Source organism: Salvia splendens, chromosome 17 (assembly GCF_004379255.2).
Source record: "Salvia splendens isolate huo1 chromosome 17, SspV2, whole genome shotgun sequence".
In the NCBI taxonomy this organism is placed as follows: Eukaryota; Viridiplantae; Streptophyta; class Magnoliopsida; order Lamiales; family Lamiaceae; genus Salvia; species Salvia splendens.
The window spans coordinates 2734318-2756780 of NC_056048.1; the positions used below are offsets into that span (position 1 = coordinate 2734318).

General features: G+C 39.4%; 1 protein-coding gene and 1 pseudogene across 3 annotated transcripts; one reads left to right on the forward strand and one right to left on the reverse strand.

Annotated features, from left to right (window-relative positions):
• The first annotated feature begins 1797 nt into the window (after positions 1–1797).
• Positions 1798–10585, forward strand: LOC121774975 (annotated as a pseudogene).
• A 625-nt stretch (positions 10586–11210) lies between these two features.
• On the reverse strand, positions 11211–14692 carry LOC121773220. 3 transcript variants are annotated; one of them, XM_042170034.1, is made up of 4 exons: positions 12718–14692; positions 12436–12526; positions 11928–12126; positions 11211–11533 (listed from the first exon to the last, which is right to left on the reverse strand). In XM_042170034.1, the coding sequence occupies exons 1-3, from the start codon at positions 14587–14589 to the stop codon at positions 11936–11938; spliced, it is 2154 nt and encodes a 717-aa protein (XP_042025968.1). In that variant the 5' UTR covers positions 14590–14692; the 3' UTR covers positions 11211–11533; positions 11928–11935. The 3 variants fall into 3 exon arrangements, with proteins under 3 accessions (XP_042025968.1, XP_042025967.1, XP_042025966.1); XM_042170033.1 differs by having other exon boundaries at positions 11211–11543; XM_042170032.1 differs by lacking the exon at positions 11211–11533 and having other exon boundaries at positions 11621–12126.
• Between the last annotated feature and the right edge of the window lie 7771 nt (positions 14693–22463).

Here is a 22463-nt window from a genome sequence, read left to right on the forward strand (position 1 = left end):
TAATCCTCATACTCCCACCAGAAAATACACAAGAAAATCCTTTCATTTCAAGCACACCAACAGATACAAGGTTCCTCTTAATAGTAGGTATATACCTTACTTCAGTCAGCAATTTAATAGAACCATCATGCACCTTAAAACGAATATTACCAATGCCTTTAACAACACACACCTGGTTGTTGCCGAGCAAGACTGATCCCTGTGCTTCAGTCAGGTTCTCAAACCAATTCTTGTGGCTGCATATGTGGAAAGAGCACCCGGAGTCCACGATCCAAGAGTCTGCAATGGGCCTCTCAGTCACATTCATGACCTGAGCCGGCTCCAAATCTGCTGCACAGTCAGCAGTGTTCTGATCAGAATTGCCATCAGCCTGCTTCTTCTTTAAGGCCCAGCAATTTTTCTTGATGTGCCCAGGTTTCTTGCAATAGTTGCAAGACCTGGACTCCTTCTGATCCCACTCCCTTTGGCCTTTTCCTTTCCATTTTTCAGAACCCTGCCTCTTCCATTTTTCAGGTTTCTTGATATTGGCTTTCACGTTCAAGCTTTCCCCAGCCTGATCACGCAGTCTTGTTGAAGAACTCTGAAAATCCTTCAATTTCAGGGCCGAATACACCTCTTCATAGGTGATCTTGGAGTCTCTTCCAAGGAGTATAGCGTCCTTGAATTGTTCGAAGCTCTTCGGTAATGAATTGAGAAGCATAAGTGCTTTATCTTCATCCTTGATCTGCTCATCGATGTTCTCCAGATCATCCATGCATTTACCAAAATCTTCGAGCTGCTCCAAGATGCTCTTCGCCTCTGATATCTGGAAGGTGAAAAGCTTCTGTTTCAGATGAAGGCGATTTGCAAGAGACTTCGTCATATAGATGGACTCAAGCTTCCTCCATACTGCCGCAGCGGTCTCCTCCTTCGAAACCTCCCTCAGGACTCGATCGCTGAGACTCAGGATCAGAGTGCTATACGCCTTTTGTTGAAGTTCTTGAGCCTTTGGATCGACCTTTTCATCCGCACCCTTGGCGGTGTCGGCCTCCCCATTTTTGACGATTTCCCAAAGCCCTTGTTGCATCATCACGGCCTTCATCTTCAATCTCCATAGACCGAAGTCATTCTTGCCCGTAAACTTCTCCAATTCGAATTTCGCCGTAGACATCGCGCCGATTTCTTTCCCACAGACGGCGCCAATTTGAAGAATCAAATACAGAATCGACGCGAGATTCACGAACAAATGTGGGACGATATTATTACGAATACAAAGCAAACGAAGGCGATTACAACACACTATCACTTAGCTCGCTACTCAATCGGAGAAAACAACTCGATTGTGGATCACTCACCTAGCTAGCTCAAGAATCACAAAGTGTATTCACTTCTCTATCTAGTTTCTTGAATCACACGAATATATGGAGAAAAACAAGATGTGAAACTGAAAACTGAAAAACTAATCGTTGTAACTGAACGAGCTGTTCAAATACAACGGTTGGTAGCCGAGCTTAATCGAGCTCGGTGTTGGAGAAGGTTAATCGAGTTCGGTGTTAGCCGAGCTTAATCGAGTTCGGTGTTAGCCGAGCTTAATCGAGTTCGGTGTTAGCCGAGCTTAATCGAGTTCGGCCCTCAATAATGACTTGGGCCGATGGTTGGCCCAGCCACACCAAAACCCAACACATATTATTATTGTACTCGATTAATTATATTGATACCAACTCAATAGATCACAAGGAAGAATTTTTAATCTAAATAAAAGTAAAACAAAAAGGGGGCAACAGATTTAACGGAAAGGTGATAAAAAAAACCAAAGAAAAGAGCAAACAACAGAATCAGCTGAATCTGCTGACTTGTCTTAAAAAACCCTAACCCCCAAACCCAAATCCAAATCCAAATCCAAATCCAAATCCAATCATCCCTTCCGCTCCTTTCACTCTCACTCACCACAGTCATTCCTGTCGCCGTCAATTGCGACTTTCTCACCTCAACACACTCTCTCTCCGTCTCTCTCTCTACACATACATATCAATTTCACATATATTGGGTTTTTTTGGTCAATCACTGTTCAATCTAAATGAATAACATCACCAACACAACCAATTCGGAACAAACACCACCGGACCCACCTCCACCATCAGCACCAACTGCCGCTGAGGAATCCGAGCTCGAACCGTCTTCTCCCGGATCTGCCATTTCCGATAAAGCAGAAGCAGAAGCAGAAGCTGCCGCCGCGGGGAAGGAAGACGTGGTGATGACGGAAAAGGACACTGCGGCTGAGAATTCGACTGGCGATTCTATGGATGAGGATTCCGGCACCCCGGCAACCATTTTTCATATCAAGCTGAAGCAGCCCGAGTCTAATTTGCAGCATAAGATGAGCGTTCCCGAGCTCTGCCGAACCTTTAGGTGTGTTTTCGAGGTTTATTTGGATAATTAAATTGGGGAGATTTGAAGGTTGAGGTCTTTACTTTTTTCAGTCAGTGTTAATTAGCATCTTGGGCTTGTGGGCTTTGTCCAGCATTTGTAGGAAGTGAAGTAATGGATAATTATGAGAAAGAACAAACTTTGAACTCGCCTCTTGTGATTTAGTAGATCGCATGATGAAAAGGACATTTTTCATGGACCTTCACTAGCTAGTATGATACATGCGATTGCACTGTGCTTGCCTAGATGATTTTTAAATTTGTCAGCTTTTTATCGAATTGAGTTCAGAGTGCTGATCGTGCAACTTCCATGTCTTGTTAAAATGCGTCCTTAGTTATTGTTGCATTAGAACTAGCACTTGATTGAGTCAATTTTTGTGGATTGTATAAGCTTCATATGTTAAATTCATGTGCTCATTCAACCGCTGAAAAAATTGGAGAACTAAATCAATTAGCTCCGTATAACTTGAGGTATCAATATTAAGTTTTAAATGAATGACTTGATTTCTGCTCAGTATTCTTGGATCTGAATTAGGTGTGCTTGGTATCTATGTGATTGTGTTGGCTGGAATATTACCCCGACCGGATCGTAGTTGTTATGTCTTTAATTTGGTGTACATGCTATGTGAACTTTCTTATATCCGCTATTCATTTATTTCTTCTTTCCTCATTTTCTTTTGGGGGGCGTTTTATATATCAACAGTGTATCTTTTTCTTTTGTGCTAACTGGTAACACTTACGATTTGCAGTTTCTCCACATATTTGATGTTTGTGTTGGTTATCATGCAGTGTTGTTGCTTGGTGTGGGAAGTTAAATTGCATAGCCTGTGCATCAGAAACCTGTGCAAGAATCCCGAGGTTAGTAAATTTTATTTTTGCACCGTGTTCTGTGCATCTTACTCGCATGGCATACATATCCAATTATACGTCCTTCACCTACTGGTTCATCAAAAAGAAGTTTTTTTCTATTATTTACATTCTGGATTGATACACTTGAGCATTATGTTATAGAAATGACACTTGGCTCTTCATTTTTTTTTCTGTGTGTCTACTTCAATTAATAAATGGATCTTTATGTGGTGGTGCTATCCCCTTTGTGGTAGTTTATTGGTGATGATTCAAGTTCAACAAACTTAGGAGAATGTCATCCACATTTCTCTTTATGTTTGTTTGTTAGCAAATACTTCTCTCGCTGCAGTATTCCACATTTTCTTCAGTGCACTTGTAGTTGGTTGGTTGCAATCATGCTACAATAATCAGTATTGTATTGATCTCACATTTACCTATGGCTAGTTCAAACTTATACTGGAAAATATTGTCTATCCAGGATGTGTTACTCATTTTTTTCTAGTTACATATATTTAGTATTATATTCTCTCTTGCTCCGTTTTGTGTAAATGGCTGTTCTCTGCTCTATATATACTCCTAGACTAGATAATCTGAGCCACAATGTTGACCCATAAACTAGTTTGTAGCAACTGATTGGTTGGAACTGTGTATGCTACTATGCTTTGTGCTGACCTATTATTCTGATTCATTGTATTTGTCATTGTAGCTCAACTGCCAATCCTCCATTTTGGATCCCTATACATATAGTCATACCTGAGCGACCTACTGAATGTACAGTTTTCAATGTCATTGCAGGTATAGTATCTGACTTGGTATTCTATAGTTTATTTGAAAGGGATGCTATTGCACTATAACTGTATTCCAATTAGATTGTTGGTTAATCCTTTTTGGTTGACAGATTCACCTCGTGACTCTGTTCAGTTCATTGAGTGGTCGCCTACTTCATGTCCCCGTGCACTGCTCATAGCTAATTTCCATGGCCGGATAACCATTTGGACTCAGCCTTCCCAGGTATACAAATCTTGAAGATGCTTGAAAATTAGTGGCCTTTGTCATAGTTGTAGAACTTAATTGTGACTGACCATCCATTTTGCTTGGAGCAGTTATCATCTCCCATACTGACTGCTCAGTTGTATTGCAGGGACCTGCAAATCTTGTAAAAGAAGCTAGTTGCTGGCAGCTTGAATATGAGTGGCGCCAGGATATTGCAGTTGTTACGAAGTGGCTCTCAGGAGCTTCTCCTGTATGTATATCTTTGATCATCTTGCATGTGAAGAAAATGTGGGAAATATATTATGACTGTCATGCTAACCTTTGTTTGTCGTAAAATTAGTATAGGAGGCTCTCAGCTAGGTCTAGTGGTTTGACAACGTCTACATTTGAGGAGAAATTCCTTTCGCAGCAACCACATGATCCAGGTTAATCTTTTCTTGCATTCTTTCTTCTATGTTACAAGTTGTTTTCTTTGGGTTTTTCCCCCTGTTATTTTTTTTAATTATTTTCTCATCTTGGTATATTTGCAGGATATAGATAGTTAAATGTTTATATGCAGATACTCATCTTTTCTTGTTCATAAATTACTCTATATTTAACTGAAAGTAGCTACTGATGTTATATTAGTAACAAAATTAGGGAAACCCATTCATTTTAATATAAAAGGCTCCTTTATGAGTAATTCTGAATTTTTAACCTTTTATATGCTGCAAGCAGTACGGAAAATGATGAGGAAGAAACATTCATTTGTGTAATTCAGAACCAGAAGCAGATTTGATAGTTGGTGTGCCAATTGTTCTATTGACAATTTCAGTTGCTTCAGAAAAATAAACTCTTATTAAGAAAAAAGCAATTGGAGACTACTTTTGGTTGATGTCTACTGTAATCCATTGTCCAAATATAGTTAACCATAAAATATCTTCCTTGATGTCTCTTGTTTCTAGAATTACATATGACTATCTGAGTAACTTTCTTTGCATCTGTTGGCAGCTGGTTGGCCAAATTTTCTCTGTGTTTGCTCTGTTTTCTCTTCGGGATCTATTCAGCTACATTGGTCCCAATGGCCACCCAATCAGAGTGGTACTTCTTCCAAGTGGTTTTGCACTAGTAAAGGGCTTCTGGGAGCTGGACCTAGTGGAATAATGGCCGCTGATGCTATTGTTACAGATTCTGGAGCATTGCATGTGGCTGGAGTCCCCATAGTAAATCCATCAACTGTTGTTGTTTGGGAAGTTACACCTGGCCCTGGAAATGGTTTTCAAGCCATCCCAAAATCAAGCGTGAACAATGAAGTCCCCCCCTCACTTAACCCCCCTGCCTGGGACGGTTTTGCACCTCTGGCTGCGTATCTGTTTAGCTGGCATGAATATTTGCTATTAGAAGCAAAACAAGGTGTGAAGAAGACAGAACATGATTACAGTGATATGGTAATACTTCATTGTTCTCCCGTTTCCAACTTTTCTGCATATGTGAGTCCTGAGGCTGCTACTCAGTTAGAAGCTACGACAACTTGGGGTTCTGGTGTCACTGCTGTTGCCTTTGTTCCAACACGTGGTGGTTCCGCAATCTCTGTTGTGATAGTTGAAGGTATTTACTCTTATACTGACTGACATTAATCTTTTTTCGCCTTTACATGTTTGCTTAAATTCTCATCAGCTGGTGCCTACATGTATACTGATTTATGCTTGTTACATCCACGTACTTAATACTTTCAGTTACATCTGTTCATTAACTTCATTCATATGCATGCATTCTTTCTATAAAGACTTTTTTTGGGGGGATGAGAGGGGTATGTACCCTTCACCTCAACTTGGCCAACACAATACAAGACAGAGGATTAAGAGAGAGACATAATGCATTTTCACTGTAGTGGGGGAAAATTTTCCTTCAGGTTGTTGTGTCTTTGTCACAATGTAATGGCTTTGACTCTCTGTGTAGGGCAGTACATGTCCCCCTACGATCCCGATGAAGGTCCTTCAGTCAATGGCTGGAGAGTTCAACGTTGGGAATCATCTGTCGAGAATGTTGTGATCCATCAGATATTTGGGAATCCTAGCTCTAATTCTGGTAGCCAGGCACCTAAGCAAACAGTTGGGTGAGTAAAGTGAATAAATACATTGTAGCACCCAGTGAGTTTAAATGTCCTGGAGGAGTGTCTATACCACCAATCCATGATGGAAAAGTAACTCCCGAATCTGCTGTTGAGAAAAGAGTCAGTTTTGATCCTTTTGATCTGCCTAGTGATATAAGAACACTTGCTCGGATAGTGTACTCTGCTCATGGTGGCGAGATTGCTGTTTCATTTCTTCAAGGCTGGGTACATGTTTTCTCTGGTGCAAACTTCACAGCCGTTGATAGCTACCAGGTCAATGTTGGCTCTGCCATTGCTGCTCCTGCCTTCTCTTCTACCAGTTGCTGTTCAGCATCTGTTTGGCATGATGGTAGCAAGGATTGTACTATATTGAAAATTACACGTGTCCTTCCTCCTGCTAGTAGTCAAGCAAAAGCCAACTCCGCATTGTGGGAGCGAGCTATTGCTGAGAGGTACATTGACTAAATAGTTGAAAGGTTATTTTGTTGAACATTATCCTACATTGGTTTATCTATTTTCAGTCTACCTATACTATATTGAGTGTGAAATTGGTTTTGTGATTATGCATGTCATGCCTCTGAATCTTTTACTTCATGCCTGTGTAGGTTTTGGTGGAGTCTTTTGGTTGGAGTTGATTGGTGGGATGCAGTTGGCTGTACACAGAGTGCTGCAGAGGATGGCATTGGTAAGACGGTTTAATTCCTGTATTCAGGTTTTAAAGCCATGCTATCCAAGTACACAGTCGCACTTTGCTCTGACAGTGGAACAAAACCTTTCTCATATAATTATGTCTCAGTGGCAGGATGCCACAAATGTTGGCATGTTCAGAAAATGATTACTGTATGGGTCTGGGATCAAAACAAGTCCTTCACTCAAACCCAAAAAAATCAAAACAAAAAGGAGAAAGAAAATTCAGAAAAAGTCCTACTGTATATCATACTTATTCTCACTGTCCTTGAAATATTTGAAGCAAACATCACCTTAGTGGGCTTTTACTTTTGGATGCTGGCTTAGATTTACAATATGTAGGATTGAGTATTTGAAGGATTACATGATCTGACGTGCTCAAAGTATGTGTTGGATAGCCTCCTATTATTTAAGCAAACACCCCTTTCATGCTCTTTTATACCACATTTACTAAGAAAATTGATGCTTATAGTTGTTCACCCTCCTGCTAATATGGATAGGGCAATAATAATTGTTAGTGCATAAACAATAATTGCATGTTTGTCGAATATTTATGTTCAATTGTGATTTAGCTTCTTGTTGATTTGTGTAAAAATTTATATTCCAGTATCGCTGAACAGTGTCATTGCTGTACTGGATGCTGACTTTCACTCCCTTCCCTCAACTCAACACAGGCAGCAGTATGGACCTGTATGTTAATTGGTGCTCATTTTTATTTCATTTTCTAGTTTGATTATATGATGGTAAGCTGTGTAAATCTTTTTAGCACACACGATCTTGAAACTTCCACAACAATTTTTTTGGAAAATGCAGAGTTTGGACAGAATAAAATGCAGGCTTCTTGAAGGAACAACTGCTCAAGAGGTTAGAGCCATGGTCCTCGACATGCAAGCAAGGTTGTTGTTGGACATGCTTGGTAAAGGAATTGAATCAGCTTTAATAAATCCTTCAGCTTTGGTGCAAGAACCTTGGCAAGCATCTGGTGAGACATTATCTAGTATTGATGCTGACGCAATGGCTGTTGATCCAGCTCTTGTTCTCAGTATTCAGGTTTAGATCTTACTCTTGGCTTGTCTTGCCTTATCTTCTTGATATTTTGATAAGTCTTGCATTTTGCATGTGCAATGGACATGTATATGTATATGTTTTGGTTTTACATGTATAGTACCCACCTCAGTAACAGTGTGCTGATTCAGGCTTATGTTGATGCGGTCCTTGATCTGGCTTCACACTTCATTACACGTTTGCGACGTTATGCAAGCTTCTGTCGTACACTTGCAAGTCATGCTCCTACCTCAGGTACAGGTGGGAGTCGTAATTTGGTGACGAGCCCTACCCAAAGTACTGCTGCTCCTGCAACAACTCCGGGTGAGTATACAATGCTAGTAGCGGATATGGTTACAAGATTGTGGTCTGGAGCAAAGAATTTTACTGCCCTTAGCTTGAGCTAATTAAGTGGGTTTTCTCCTTGTCGTTTATGTTCTTCTGACTCCTGACCTTTGCACAACTTGTACTTCATCTTCAGCTTCACAAGGTGGAACCTCAAGCTCCACAGGTAGTACTCAGATGCAAGCCTGGGTACAAGGGGCTATTGCAAAGATCAGTAGTACGAGTGATACTGCTGTTCCAAGCACAGCTCCGAACCCCTTAACTGGCCCTTCCACCTTTATGCCGATAAGTATCAACACAGGAACATTTCCAGGAACTCCAGCTGTTCGGCTCATTGGTGACTGTCATTTCCTTCATCGGTTATGCCAACTTCTGTTATTTTGTTTTTTCTTTCGACGAACACAACTTCCCCGCTTCATTGGAGCTGCTCAAAGAAATAACGATTCGTCAGTCCAAAAGCCTCAGATTGGTATTTTGAGCAAATCAGAAGACACCAACTCAATAACTGCAAAACCTGCACCAAATACTATCAGATCAGAAGAAACACAGGCAAGGACTGGACAAGTAGCAAATGGTGTGAAGGCACCTGAAGAAGGCCCAACTAGCAGGTCAAGATTAGGTTCTGGTAATGCTGGTCAAGGATATACATTTGAGGAGGTAAAGTTGTCACAGCAATTCATTTTTTAAGACAGGGAAAGAATTAGAAACTAATCAGTTTTATGTTTATTTGAGCTGTTTTTCTGTATTTTTAGGAGAAGAAAAAAAAAGAATAAGAAATATTAAGTTAAAAAGAATAAGAACTATTAAGTTAAAAAGAACAAGAAATATTAACTCTCTTTGACAACTTTCTTTGCGATTTACCCTGAATTGTGTTGTTTATATCTCCGGCATTCCATGCAGGTCAAAGTCCTTTTCCTCATACTTATGGATCTATGTCGGAGGACATCAGGATTGCAACATCAACTGCCTCTTTCACAGGTTGGCAGCAGCAACATCCAGGTCCGCCTTCATTACATCGATGGAAACTATACAGTTCTACCAGAGGTCGTTGAAGCATCACTTGGCCCTCATATGCAGGTACATAACTTCTCATGGTAGATGAAATTATACTTGGTTGATAACTTCTCATGATATTTTGTTCTGTGACGCTGGATCCCGAGCACTATAAACTTATAATTGGCCAAATCATATTAATCACTGATCTTATCGTCTCCTGCTATGTTCTTCTGCAGAATATGCCCCGGCCTAGAGGTGCAGATGCAGCAGGTCTGCTTCTTCGTGAGCTAGAACTCCATCCTCCAGCTGAAGAATGGCACAAGAGGAACATGTTCGGAGGGCCCTGGTCAGATCGAGATGGCCCGAGTCCATCAGAGGAGGGTACAAAATACAGCAGCTCGATGAGTTTGGTTGAGCCAAGTTCAACTGAAAACGTCGATGCTCATAATGGAACTCACACCCTGTGGCCAAGAAAGCGTAGGATGTCCGAACGAGATGCAGCTTTTGGATTGAATACCTCAGTGGGCCTTGGAGCATACTACGGTATCATGGGATCCCGGAGAGATGTTGTAACAACATTCTGGAAAACAGGGCTCGAAGGAACTTGGTACAAGGTAGGACTTTCTTTCATTTAGCATCGAACCTAACCCTCCTAATCAGTAGTTAATACTAAAAATAAGCTCCAACTTTTGTTTTCAAAAGCCAGAAGCTTTCTTGATGAAAGTTTTCCATTATTTGGTTGCAGTGCATAAGATGCTTGCGGCAGACATGTGCTTTTGCTTCACCTGGCTCTGCTACTCCCTCCAATCAGAACGAGAAAGAAACGTGGTGGATCAGCCGCTGGGCATACGGGTGCCCAATGTGCGGTGGAACATGGGTTCAGGTCGTCTAAGTAGACAAACAGCTACCCTCTTTTAATGGATGATGGTGATGGAAAAGAATGCTTCACAATTTTCCATATATAACCTTCCAAGATGCTTCCCGGCATGTAGAATAAGAATAACCGTAGGAAAAGTACTGCATTCACCAGAAAATCGACAGTTAGGATCCATCTTTTAGGACAGTGAGTCAGTTGTATAGATTGTAGTCACTTTTGAAATCAATTTGTCAACAAGAATTCAGCAGTAATTCTAGTATTGGTGATGATAAAAAAAAACATACGTTTCTCTCAAAATTTAAGATTGAAAATCAGGCTTCTCATTCTTAAAGCAATGCCTGTGAAGTAAATCATCTTACTTTCTGTAGAACCAATTGAGGGAATTAGTAGGTTCCTTTCCTTGAAACTGTTTTGATCATCAGAAAATTGCTATTTAAATCACAACTTATCCCCTTAACTTATAAACATAGCTAATTAACTTATAATTTGTGCACATTTCTCAATTGTCACACAAAATTTTGATAAAATTTGTCAATGAAATCATAACTTTTAGTTAACTTCTGAATAAATTTAGCATTGAATAATGTTATGATGGTCGATTTTAGATGATGATTATGCAATTGGTGGGAGATATAATGACGAAAAGTACAAAATTCACAACAAATTTCATCAAAATTGTAATTATATGAGACAATTGAGAAATGTACAAAAGTTATGATTTAGGTAGCTACTTTTATAAGTTATGAGATTGATCATAAGTCAACTAAAAGTTATGATTTAAATTATAATTTTACCTTTTTTCAGTGCATATCGTTCAACTACTACAAATAGCTTGTAATATCTCTTCTGACAATAGAGATTTTCATGACTATTTCTTCTGAGTTTGTTTCGTTAGTTGCATATCCTGATCAACTACTACATATAGTTTGTAATGTCACTTCTGATACTAGAGACTTTTCATGACAGTCTTCTGAAATTGTCTTAGTCGTTACATATTTTGATGAACTACTACTACAAATAGTTTATAAAATGTCACTTCTGACACCAGAGACTTTTCATTACTTTTGTTCGTAGCATACCCGGATCTACTATTTTACGGACAACACAAATATAAAATGTTACAAGAGCTAGTACTTCTTGAAAGAAGACTGATAATGATTCTCCATTTACCCTCGTAGGAAATGTAGGTGCTCACCAATCGTGTTTGGGTCGGGACAGTTACGTGGCGGAATTCTGAGTGTATCCCTGAGCATTGCTGATGGTACGCATGGTAAATAATAGATGGATCATCTATTTAATCTATCAATCATAGCACTTTTAACTTATACTATCTGGATGGGAATTCAATATTATACATTTACCAATTTCATCAAAATATACAACAATATTCAGAAATCACAATATTTCACCAAAATGAGAATAATAATGGCTCATCAGAAAACTCTAAACAGGGTCCTCCCTCTTATTCTATATGTGGACTAGGGTAAAATCTGAATTACATATTGTGGTCCACTAAATTTTATTTTGTTGGTATTCATTATTCCTTGATGAAATCAACCCACAACAGAAAGTGCAGAGAATTTGCACAAAAATGTGATTAAAGGACCATATTCATTGCCCTGGTATTCCAATTTCATACCTTTATGTTTAAGTATACCAAGAGTCCAACTCCGACGCGCAGGACGACAGGGCTTGTCGTAGTCGAGGATTTCTAGAATCCATCTGAAGAGCATCTTCGTATAATTGCCTCGCTTGCTGCAGTAGCTTCACCTTTTCTCTACTACGACTAGGCCTCAGCTGAGCCCTGTGCTGCAATGCAGCACCCCATCTGAAAAGAGCTGCAATGTGCAAATTACTTGATAAAATAAGCATATATTCAACAACAATAATGAAAGAAGTAGAATATTGTGATGATGTGCAGATAAATTTAAATTAACATGTTATAAATGTGTAAGTCTTTCCTAGTCGATGAAGTAGGTTTAAGGTAAGATATCGGCAGAAATCCAAATACTTCTCAAAACCTCAGTATATTACTATAAATAGTAAGTGGCATAGATAGTATAACATAAAGCCAATTCAAATGAAGAGGGACAAATCAGATCCTTCAAATTAGCATGCAAACTTGGTTCAAGTTAGGTGTAAATTACCATCAGGGGCATAAACATTGCTTTTGGACATCATGGCATCAAACTTGTCTATGGCGGCCAAGAAAACATTGTCGGCATCACGTGCAGCACTCTGTAGTATCAACATAAGGACTGAATGAGTGATAAGACCAAAAGGCTAACTTCAATAAAAAGTTTCGAAAACAATAGGTTCACTCTAGCACTATATACATACCCAAGTAGAGCTAAGAAAGTACTAGGCTCTAACTAATTAACATCAATATGGAAAAGAAGAGATATTCTTTCTAGAGAAAAATTGCTCACAGGTCCAATATCAGCGATCAACTGGGCACGGAAGGAAAGAGCGAGGCCCCAATTATACAAGGCTCTCATATCATTCCCATCAATTGACATGGCCAATCTGTATTTCCTTCCTGCCTTAATCAGGAGCTCTTCACATTCTTCACAAGCAACCACAAGAGAAGATCTTATCTTGTCTTTGTTAGCAAGTTGATCAGGTTTGACGATTAGGGATCTCAAGTACCGGGTCATTCCCAGTTTTAGTTCTCCATGAAGGAGATATGTGTTACCCAACTGGCCCACAGCCAATAAACTCATCGGCCTCATTTCTATTGCTTCTGAGAGTAGCATTGCAGACTTATGCAGTGCATGCTCGGCTCTACCATCATCAACTTTTTGTGTCAAGCATCTCTTTGCTTCTTTCAAAAGATCATTAGCTTCCACAAGATACCTATTGAATTTCAAATCATCACTACATGACGAAGATGGAGAAGAACCAAAGGTATTCTCATATGAAGAGTCTTGGTTGGCAAAGTTCGGTTCTTTTTCTGGCTCAAAAGCCACATTCTCAAAAGGATATCTATGGGAATCCAATAGGTCCTCTTCCATGTTTTCAGGATGCAGATAATTTCTACTTGTGGTTTTGCTTTTCTTCTGGCGACCAGAAGTAGCTGAAGTTTTTACACGGTTCATGTTGATGCTAACATCCACAGAATCGTACAAGCTATTGTGAGACAACATTGTTTCAGTCTCATCCTGACAATCTTTCATGTGTATCTGCTGATTGCTCACGAATCTTGATGTCTTATTCTGGTAAGTAAGGATTGTCTGGTCAAAAACTGATTTTGCATTATCATTCGTCCCAACAAAATTCTTCTTCTCATTTCCAAAAGGCATATATTCCATTCCAGTCTCATCACCATAATATCCAACACTATCTCGAGCACTACTAGAGCTATCAAAAGGGTTGTCAAAAGCACTCATATTTCCCGGATTTTCACTTAATGCAGAACTTGGATTTCGTTCATCGGAAGGAGAAGCTAAGATGTTTCCTAGCTTTTCGTTGTTCACCTCTGCATCCACAGATTCCATCTTACCAACGCCCCCAATTTTACCAGACTTCGGATCATCAAGCTTAGCTCCAAAGACACCATTCAAATACTGAGAAAAATTCAACCCGTTTTCACCCGATTTCTTTCTTTTCCTACCGGACTCATCATGAAAACCCCCATCCTTGTCTTGTTTACCACCTACTACACTCTGCACACAATTCTCCACAAAAGTTGTCGTGTTTCGAAGAGATACACTGACAGATCCTATAACATCAATATAACCTTCTAAATCACTTAAACTAACTTGATTTCTCTCAATGCATCTTCCAATTCCATTTTTCATCTCCAAAACCCTCTCTTCATTCCTCTTTAACTCCTCAATGCAACCTTTTAAAGATTCATCACTAATCTTCATCCTATTCCCGTTCAATTTCAACCCTTTCAAGTGACCCCCTTTAACCAATCCAGCCGAAAATCCAACAGCAAACACCACAGCACAAGCTGGAAACACCATAATCCATGAAACCTTAACTCTAGAAATCGCCAATGCGCAAATAAATCCAAACAGATACACAAATACATACTTCTTATCGCCAATTCCAGAGGAGCTAAGAAGATTACGAAACTGATTTACCTCACCGGAATCGAACTGAAAATCGTCCCAGCCATTATAACGTAGAGGTTGAAGAGATGTGGCGGAGCATTTAGTCAGCGTTCTGAAACCAATTTTGGAGCGAATCGTGAGAAAATCATTGTTCTTACTGATTTGTGAGAGGTAGTAATTGGAGAGTGGCGTGTGGGAAGGGAATCGGGAAATGGCTTTGTGGTGAATTAGGGATTGCATAATGGAAATTGGGGAAGAATTAGTTTGACATTGCCTTATTATCAACAGTTCTTCTCTTCTTGAAATGGACCAAAGCTGATTGCAGTTTACATTGTTTTGATTTTTTTTGTTCATAAAAATATCAAAATATCTGTTTCTCTGCAACACATTTAAAATTTACTGTTATTATTTAGAAATTTTCATTTCTTCTATTTTTTTTTCTCACTTCTTGATTTTTAAGAAATTCCACGAAGTTAGATTTTATACAAAAAGAATAGGTATAAATTTGCCTTTTAAACTATTTATAAATTTTTGCAGTCTTTTCTATTTCACCTAATTTTTTTGAACATGATGCGTTACTTGAAAACAATCGTCATGGCAACATTTATAGAGGTGAAATTGTTCCTTTCTTTTTTCTTTTTTTTCCAATGTCACATTTATTTTTCTTTTTTTTAATCCATAAGGCAGTCAACAACCTTATTTCTTACTCCCTCCGTACCATTCAAGATGACCACATTCTTGAGTGACACGAGATTTTAGGAAGTGTTGTTAGGTGGAATAAAATAGAGAGGAAAAATGTAGTTGAATATTTTAAAGAGGATAGATGAGGTTATTTCCAAAATTGGAAAATAGCCATCTTAATTGGAAAATAAAAAAAAGAAAGATGACCATCTTGAATGAGACGAATGGAGTACTTCCATAATTCATCTACATTGTTCATGGGCTATACCATTTTTCGGACTCATCGATTTTCTCACCTAGCACCACACTCAGCGAGATGGGACCATTGCAACCCGGTCCGTCGGTGGCTTGTCTCGACAAGACGAGATAGAGCCATCCACGAGCTACAATGAGGATGCTCTAACTTGTATACTCATACATATGTCTCCATATCATTGTTTAGATATAGTTTTAGGGTATTATTAGACGGTTAACTTTACCTTAAATTGATAACTATCAAATTTAGTCCATTCTATCTGAAATAATGACAAAGGTCAAATTCCATGCTATGTCAACTAGCTATTGTAACAATGTCAATCAAAGTGTACTAATGTCAACTCCTTAGTAAATAATAGTATTATTAATGGAAACCAAATTTTGTTAGTTATAACTAACTTTTATTTATAATATCTCAAAACTTTAAACTCATACAATTATCTCGATTTAAATATTTTTTTAACAAAACGTATAATATCATATTAAAGGTAATTTTATAAGGATTCTGATGAGATACTAATTGCATATGTTCAGATGATAAAATTAGATAATTTTATTTGAATTTTCAATGTTTTCGATAATCAAGTTAATGCAACTACTATAATCCAAAAAAATGTCAATCAAATTTAGTTGACATACTCAAGACACTGAGGTGACAATTTTACAATGTTGTGTTAACAACACGGGAATCCCAAAAATTGCTATGTACTATAAGAAATGATTAAAAGACAATTTTTAATTTAATCAATACGAAATGAATTTTCATTGTGACACCACTGAATCTTTAAGATTTAATAGCTATATTTTAACAGAAGTAGTTACCAAGTTAGTAAATAATTAGCAATCAATCACATCACTATAATTTTACATATACTACCCCAGAGTACTATTTATAATGGAGTATATAGTCGGTTCTCTTCTTCACATTCTTTTCCTTTTTAAGTTAAAACGAAAAAGTATTTATTTTTATTTGATTTTCACTAGAGTCTATTATTGAAATCCCTATAATTTTACATATACTACTCCAGAGTACTACTACTATTTATAATGGAGTATATAGTCGGTTCTCTTCTTTACATTCTTTTCCTTTTTTAAGTTAAAACGAAAAAGTATTTCTTTTTATTTGATTTTCACTAGAGTCTATTATTGAAACCATAAAAAGTTTTAGTAATAAAAGATCAATATAGAGATAAAAAGTTTTTAATATTCTTGAAACCAAAGAGAGCACATTGATGGGCCGAAAGCAACTCGCCCACGGATTACAATGCAAATTGCAAAAGCAAGAAAAGTGGCAGACACCCGAATATTTTTTGATTTGATTTAAGTAGAATCTCAAAAAATTAAATCTCTATAGATTACAAAATCATATTTACTCCATCTTTGAAAAATTAATTTCTGGCATTGAACAACATAAATTTTAATACTATAATTAATAAAATCTAAGAAAAATATATAAGAGAAAGGAAAATGAATATAAATAGTAAGCCAAATATAAGTTGTACTCCTACTAGATAGCACTACAATATTGAGAAATTGCGAAAAAAAAATCCATCATTAATTTTGATGGATGAGAAAAAAAAAAATTAAAAACATGACTATTTTCATGATTAAATGAAGTACTTATTTAAGAAAAATATTAATAAATCGGTATATTAACATATTATTACTCCCTCCGTCCTCGATTATAAGTCCACATTTGACATGTCATGAGTTTTAAAATTTGTAATCGAAAGTGAGTGGGAAAAATTAGTGGAGGGTGAGTCTAACTTTTATATATTAGTTTTATAATAAAATGTGAGTAAGATAAAGTTCGAATGTGAGTTTATTATAAAAATGGTAAATGAGACTTTATTGATGATGAAAATGATAAAATAGAGTATTTATTGTTGAAAGAGGGAGTAGTTAAAGTAGGATATAGCAGGCACACATAAATATCGCATAAATTCGACAAAATTTGAATTTAATTAAATAAAGAAATGCATAAGATTATTTAGTTTATGACGTTGATAGGATCATATAACTATTTATAAAATAATTTTTTTAAAAAGTATTAATTTACTTAATGACCTCATGTTTGAACCGGTTAAAATATTTAGTGATACTAGTATGCTACTATTATTTTGAAGAGGTTTTAATAAAGATTGTAATGCTATTAATTTAATAAAGATTATAGTTATTAACTTCAAGTTGGAATTGAATAAAAAATAATTATATTGGATAAATTATTAATTTATTAAGTATTGATAAAAGAGGTGTGCTATAGTGGGGCTGTGGATTATGGATAAAATGACAGCTAATTTTGCCCCACTTATCCACTAAATATTGCTTCATCTCACATCAATGTTAAATTTGGATGGGAAGAATCCAATAAAAGCTGCATTATGTTACTTAACTATGATAACAAGATTTTATCTGTATATAGAAAGAGAGGTTTAGAATTTTCTGTACAAAGAGAGTGGCTTAAAATTTAATTACCACCATCCATATCTTTTCAATTAAAATAAACAATTTATAATTGTTTCATTGTGGATAGGCCAACACCAGACATCATAATTTGAATTTGTGTTTACTAATAATTGTGAAATCATAACGCTTTAGAATATTTGTGTTTATCATAATACTACTACTATGAAATAAGTGTATGATTGTATCTCTTCATGTAGTCAACTGATTAAAATTATGTGGAAAATTGACAACATAAATATAGTTTGTCTTTTGATAACGCTATATAAGAGCATCTCCAATGGCGGACGTCCGGTCGGACATCTGCGACGGGCGACTGGGACGTCCGCCATTGTGGCGTTTCAACTCGGATACGGACGTCCCGTAAGGACGTCGGATGTCCTCGGATGTGCGGGCGACGGGCGGGCGGACGTCAGGTAATTAATTTTTTTTTTAAACTCTATATATACAGCTCGTTGAACTTCATTTCATTCGCACCACTTGTGTTAACAAGTTTCTCTCTCTACATCTCTATTTTCAAGTATATCTAGAATGACTAGTGACAGTGATAGCGATGATGAATTGGAGGTCGCTGTGGAAGGTGCGATAGATAGGCTGCTACACCAGAGGGAGCAGCGGCGGCGGTACATCGGCCGATCCGTCGTCGAACTACAATACCCCGTGACCACATTGCTGCACATATTCGGTTGTATCAGGACTACTTCTCTCTGCAACCGCATTTTGGGGATGCCTTATTCCGGTGACGTTTTAGGATGCATCGTCCGCTGTTTATGCATATCGTGGGTGTTTTAGAGAGAAGATACCTGTATTTTAGGATCAGGGAGGATGCAGTTGGCAAACCCGGACTCACGCCCTTACAGAAGTGCACTGTCGCAATCAGACAACTGGCGTACGGAGGCGCGGCCGACATGTTCAACCAGTACCTCCACATTGGCGAGTCGACAGCCGTCGAGTGTCTGCAGAATTTTTGCGCGGGCGTGAGAGCGATATTCGGGGAGCGGTATCTTCGGAGTCCGAGCCCCGAAGACTGCCAAAGGGTGATAGATATGCATGGGTCGGTGCACGGGTTCCCTAGGATGTTGGGCAGCATAGATTGTATGCATTGGGAGTGGAAGAACTGCCCCGCAGCCTGGAAGGGGATATACACTACCGGCTTCAAAGCCAAGCATCCCACGATGATCCTTGAAGCTGTAGCTGACTACCGGTTGTGGATATGGCATGCTTATTTTGGAGTCGCCGGGTCGAACAACGACATCAACGTTCTCCAGTCGTCGCCCCTGTTCAACGCTCAGTGCAATGGCGTTGGTCCCGTCATCAGTTTCGTCGCCAACGGCAACCAGCACAATATGGGATACTATTTGGCGGATGGGATATACCCAAACTGGCCCATCTTTGTGAAGACAACCAAGCATCCGCTCGGGCAAAAGAAGTCATACTTTGCGAGCCGTCAGGAAGCAGCGCGCAAGGATGTGGAGCGGGCATTTGGTGTGCTCCAGAGTCGATGGTCGGTAGTAAAGGGTCCTGCACGGCAGTGGTATATTCCCAACATCGGCGATGTCATGTACGCATGTATCATAATGCACAACATGATTGTCGAAAATGAAGCTGCGGAACTGACTCAGTGGACCAATGAAGATGATACGGGTGCAGGTCCAAGTCACGGCGTGGCCACCGCGAATGTGAATATGGGGGTACCTCATGGAGAGGTCGAGCGGATGCGTGCATTTGCCGACATGCGGCAAACAAATGCCCATGTTCGACTTCAGCACGATATTATCGAAGAGATTTGGACGCGGAGGGGTTGACGTTGATGTTATTACTTTTTTTGTTTTATTACTATGTATTTTTTTTTCTAATCATGTATGTTTTTTTAATGAAGTTGATAATTTTTCCCGTTCGTATTCGTGTTGAAATTTTATTTCCGTAAACGTAAATTGCTTTATTTGTGAATTTGTGATTTTTTTTATTGCGAGAAGTCCTAATGGGAAGGGCGGATTGTGAAAGGGAAGTCCTAGTGACTTGGCAGGAGGTATTTTTGGGAAGTCCTAGTGGATGTCCGAGTGGGACATCCGTGCATTGGAGATGCTCTAAGTTTGGATAAGCTATAAAATGTCAATAATCAACTTTTTAAAAATAAATTATAAAAGTATGATAAGCTTGCCGAATTTAAATTTAGGTCAATGCTAAGATAAGGTCTGATTAGGTGAATCAAATAATACTATAATACCACCGTATATAAGAATCTAATAAATCTAGACCAAAATTCCTTATTAGACCAAAATTCCTATATTTATAAAATATTCTATACTAGTAAATCTATTAAAGTTTTATTTGGAGAACTAGAATAATTATGAATTATGATAGTAACAAGGAGTATCAAATACAGGAGTAAAAAATTCAGTAAATAGCTAAAATCAATATTTTTCCCATACCAGCAATTTTTTAAAACGGTAGAAAATAATTATCTTTCTACTATCAATAATCCTACTACTCTCTTCATCTACTATCAATAATCTTATTATTGAATGGTACGAGTTTTAATACATGATTAATAAAATAAGAGAAAAATGAAAAAAATGGAGAAATATCAGCAATGAGATTAGAAGAAAAAAAAAAATTACCAAAATGAAAGAGATTAAATTTCGTGGACAAATAAAAATAATAAACTCAGTATAATTATTGTTTGCAATATTTTTGAAATATATGCTAGAATGATTAATAACAGTAATTATTAAGGTATAATTTGATGCAATTAAATACTGTACAAAATTATAAAAAGGGCAATTATCCCTTAGGGCACCCACAATGGGGCGCCCGATGGCACGCCCTATACGTGCCATCGTTCTCGGGCGCGGACGATGCCTCCATTGTGGGTGCTTGCTATAGGGCGCGCTCTATGCCCACGCCCTAAGCTTCGGGTGCGGAAGAAGCGCGGACGATGGCCGATCGTCCGCTGCATCGGGCACCACTGTGGGCTCGGCGAACGATTGGCACGGACGATAGGCCATCGTCTGCGCCATCGGGCACCATTGTGGGCTCGGCGGACGATGGGCGGGGACGATGACATGCGTTTTTTTATTTTTTTTTAAATGTTAAATTCGAAAATTTTGTATAAATACCCCCTACCCCACATTCATTTGTAACATTTAATTTCACGATTCCACTCTCGAAACTCACATTTACTACGAAATGGATTCAAGTCCCAATAGTCCGATGTTTAGTGGTGATGCGCGTTGGCCGGTACAGAACCCGACGAATATCGGTAGTTCGACACCAACACGATGCCGTCTCCAAACCGACTCGTCGCCCCCTCCCGCCGCGCCGCCGCCGACGCCACCCCATCCACCGCCGCCACTTCCGCCCCTGCAAAAAAGAAGCGGATTCAGCACCGCGCGACCAAGATGCCACCTCCGGCAATGAATGAAGAGTACACCCCCGGCCGTACGAACTACCGGCCGAATGAAACCCTCGTCTTGGCTAGGTATTAGGTGGATATATCGGAAGACCCGATATTCGCGAACAACCAGAAGCAGCTCGCGTACTGGGAGCGCATCACCGAGCGCTACAATGCGGCGAAGCCGCCGACCGCGTACAAGCGCCAACGAGAGCAGCTCCGCAAGCACTGGGATCAAGTGAAGAAGCAAGTCAACCTGTTCGCGGCGGAGTACGAGAAGTGCGAGAGGGAGTAGGGGAGCGACGAGAGCTTGAGCGACGTGCGCGATAGAGCGCTGTTGTCGTACCAGTCCCTGTACGGTGACTTCAAGCATTTGGCCATCTGGGCGCTCTTGAGGGACAAGCAGAAGTTCTAAAGCGGGATTCTGCACACCGGTGCGCCAAAGAGGACGAAGACCACTGAAGCTGGTGGTTACACGAGCAGCGAAAGCGGAACTCGTCCTGTGGACCTCAACCGGACATACATGGAGGAAGAGAGTTGCGGCACACCGATGTCCTCCCGGCGTCCCATAGGCGTCAAGGCTGCGAAGAATAAGGGGAAGGCGACGACGACATCATCCTCGACCGCCGCCACCCCATCGCCGATCCCGGTCCCGGTCCCGACCCCGACGACCGCCGCGTATGAGTCGTTGGCAACAACCTCGATGGCGAAGACCTTGTTGCAGACGCACAAGGCCCTCACGAAGTGTACGGACCCCGCCCAAGCCGAATATCTCCGGGGGTTGATCGATGAGCTGCGCTGGAAGTTGGGAATTGCGTAGATTATCCAACTTGAATCGTGTAACTTTTATTTAATCAATGCAGTATTCGCCGGTTTTTAGCTACTCGTTGTGTTTTTTAATTAGTTTGCATTAAATATTTAAAAATATTTAAATTAATTAACTAAACAATAGTAAAACATATAGAGCGTGTCATGGGGCACCCCGTAGGGCGTTAAACTGAGCGGGAGGTGCACCGCCACGTTGCTAAGACCATCCACAACGCGTCTCGCGCCGGGCTCGCGTCTCGTCTCGGAGAGACGAGACCCCCGCGAGACGCATTGCAGCGGCCATCTCGTCTCCAGCTCGCGACCGTCTCGTCGCGTAGCTCGTCTCGGAGAGACACGAGACGAGCTGTCTCGCCACGCGCCCGAGACACGTGGCACGTCCCCATGCGTGCGTAACGCCCACTCGCTGGCCCGCGAGTGGGCGTCGTCACTGATGACGCAATAATTCATTTTTTTTAAAAAAATCGATTTTTAATAATTTTTTTTTTCAAACGGT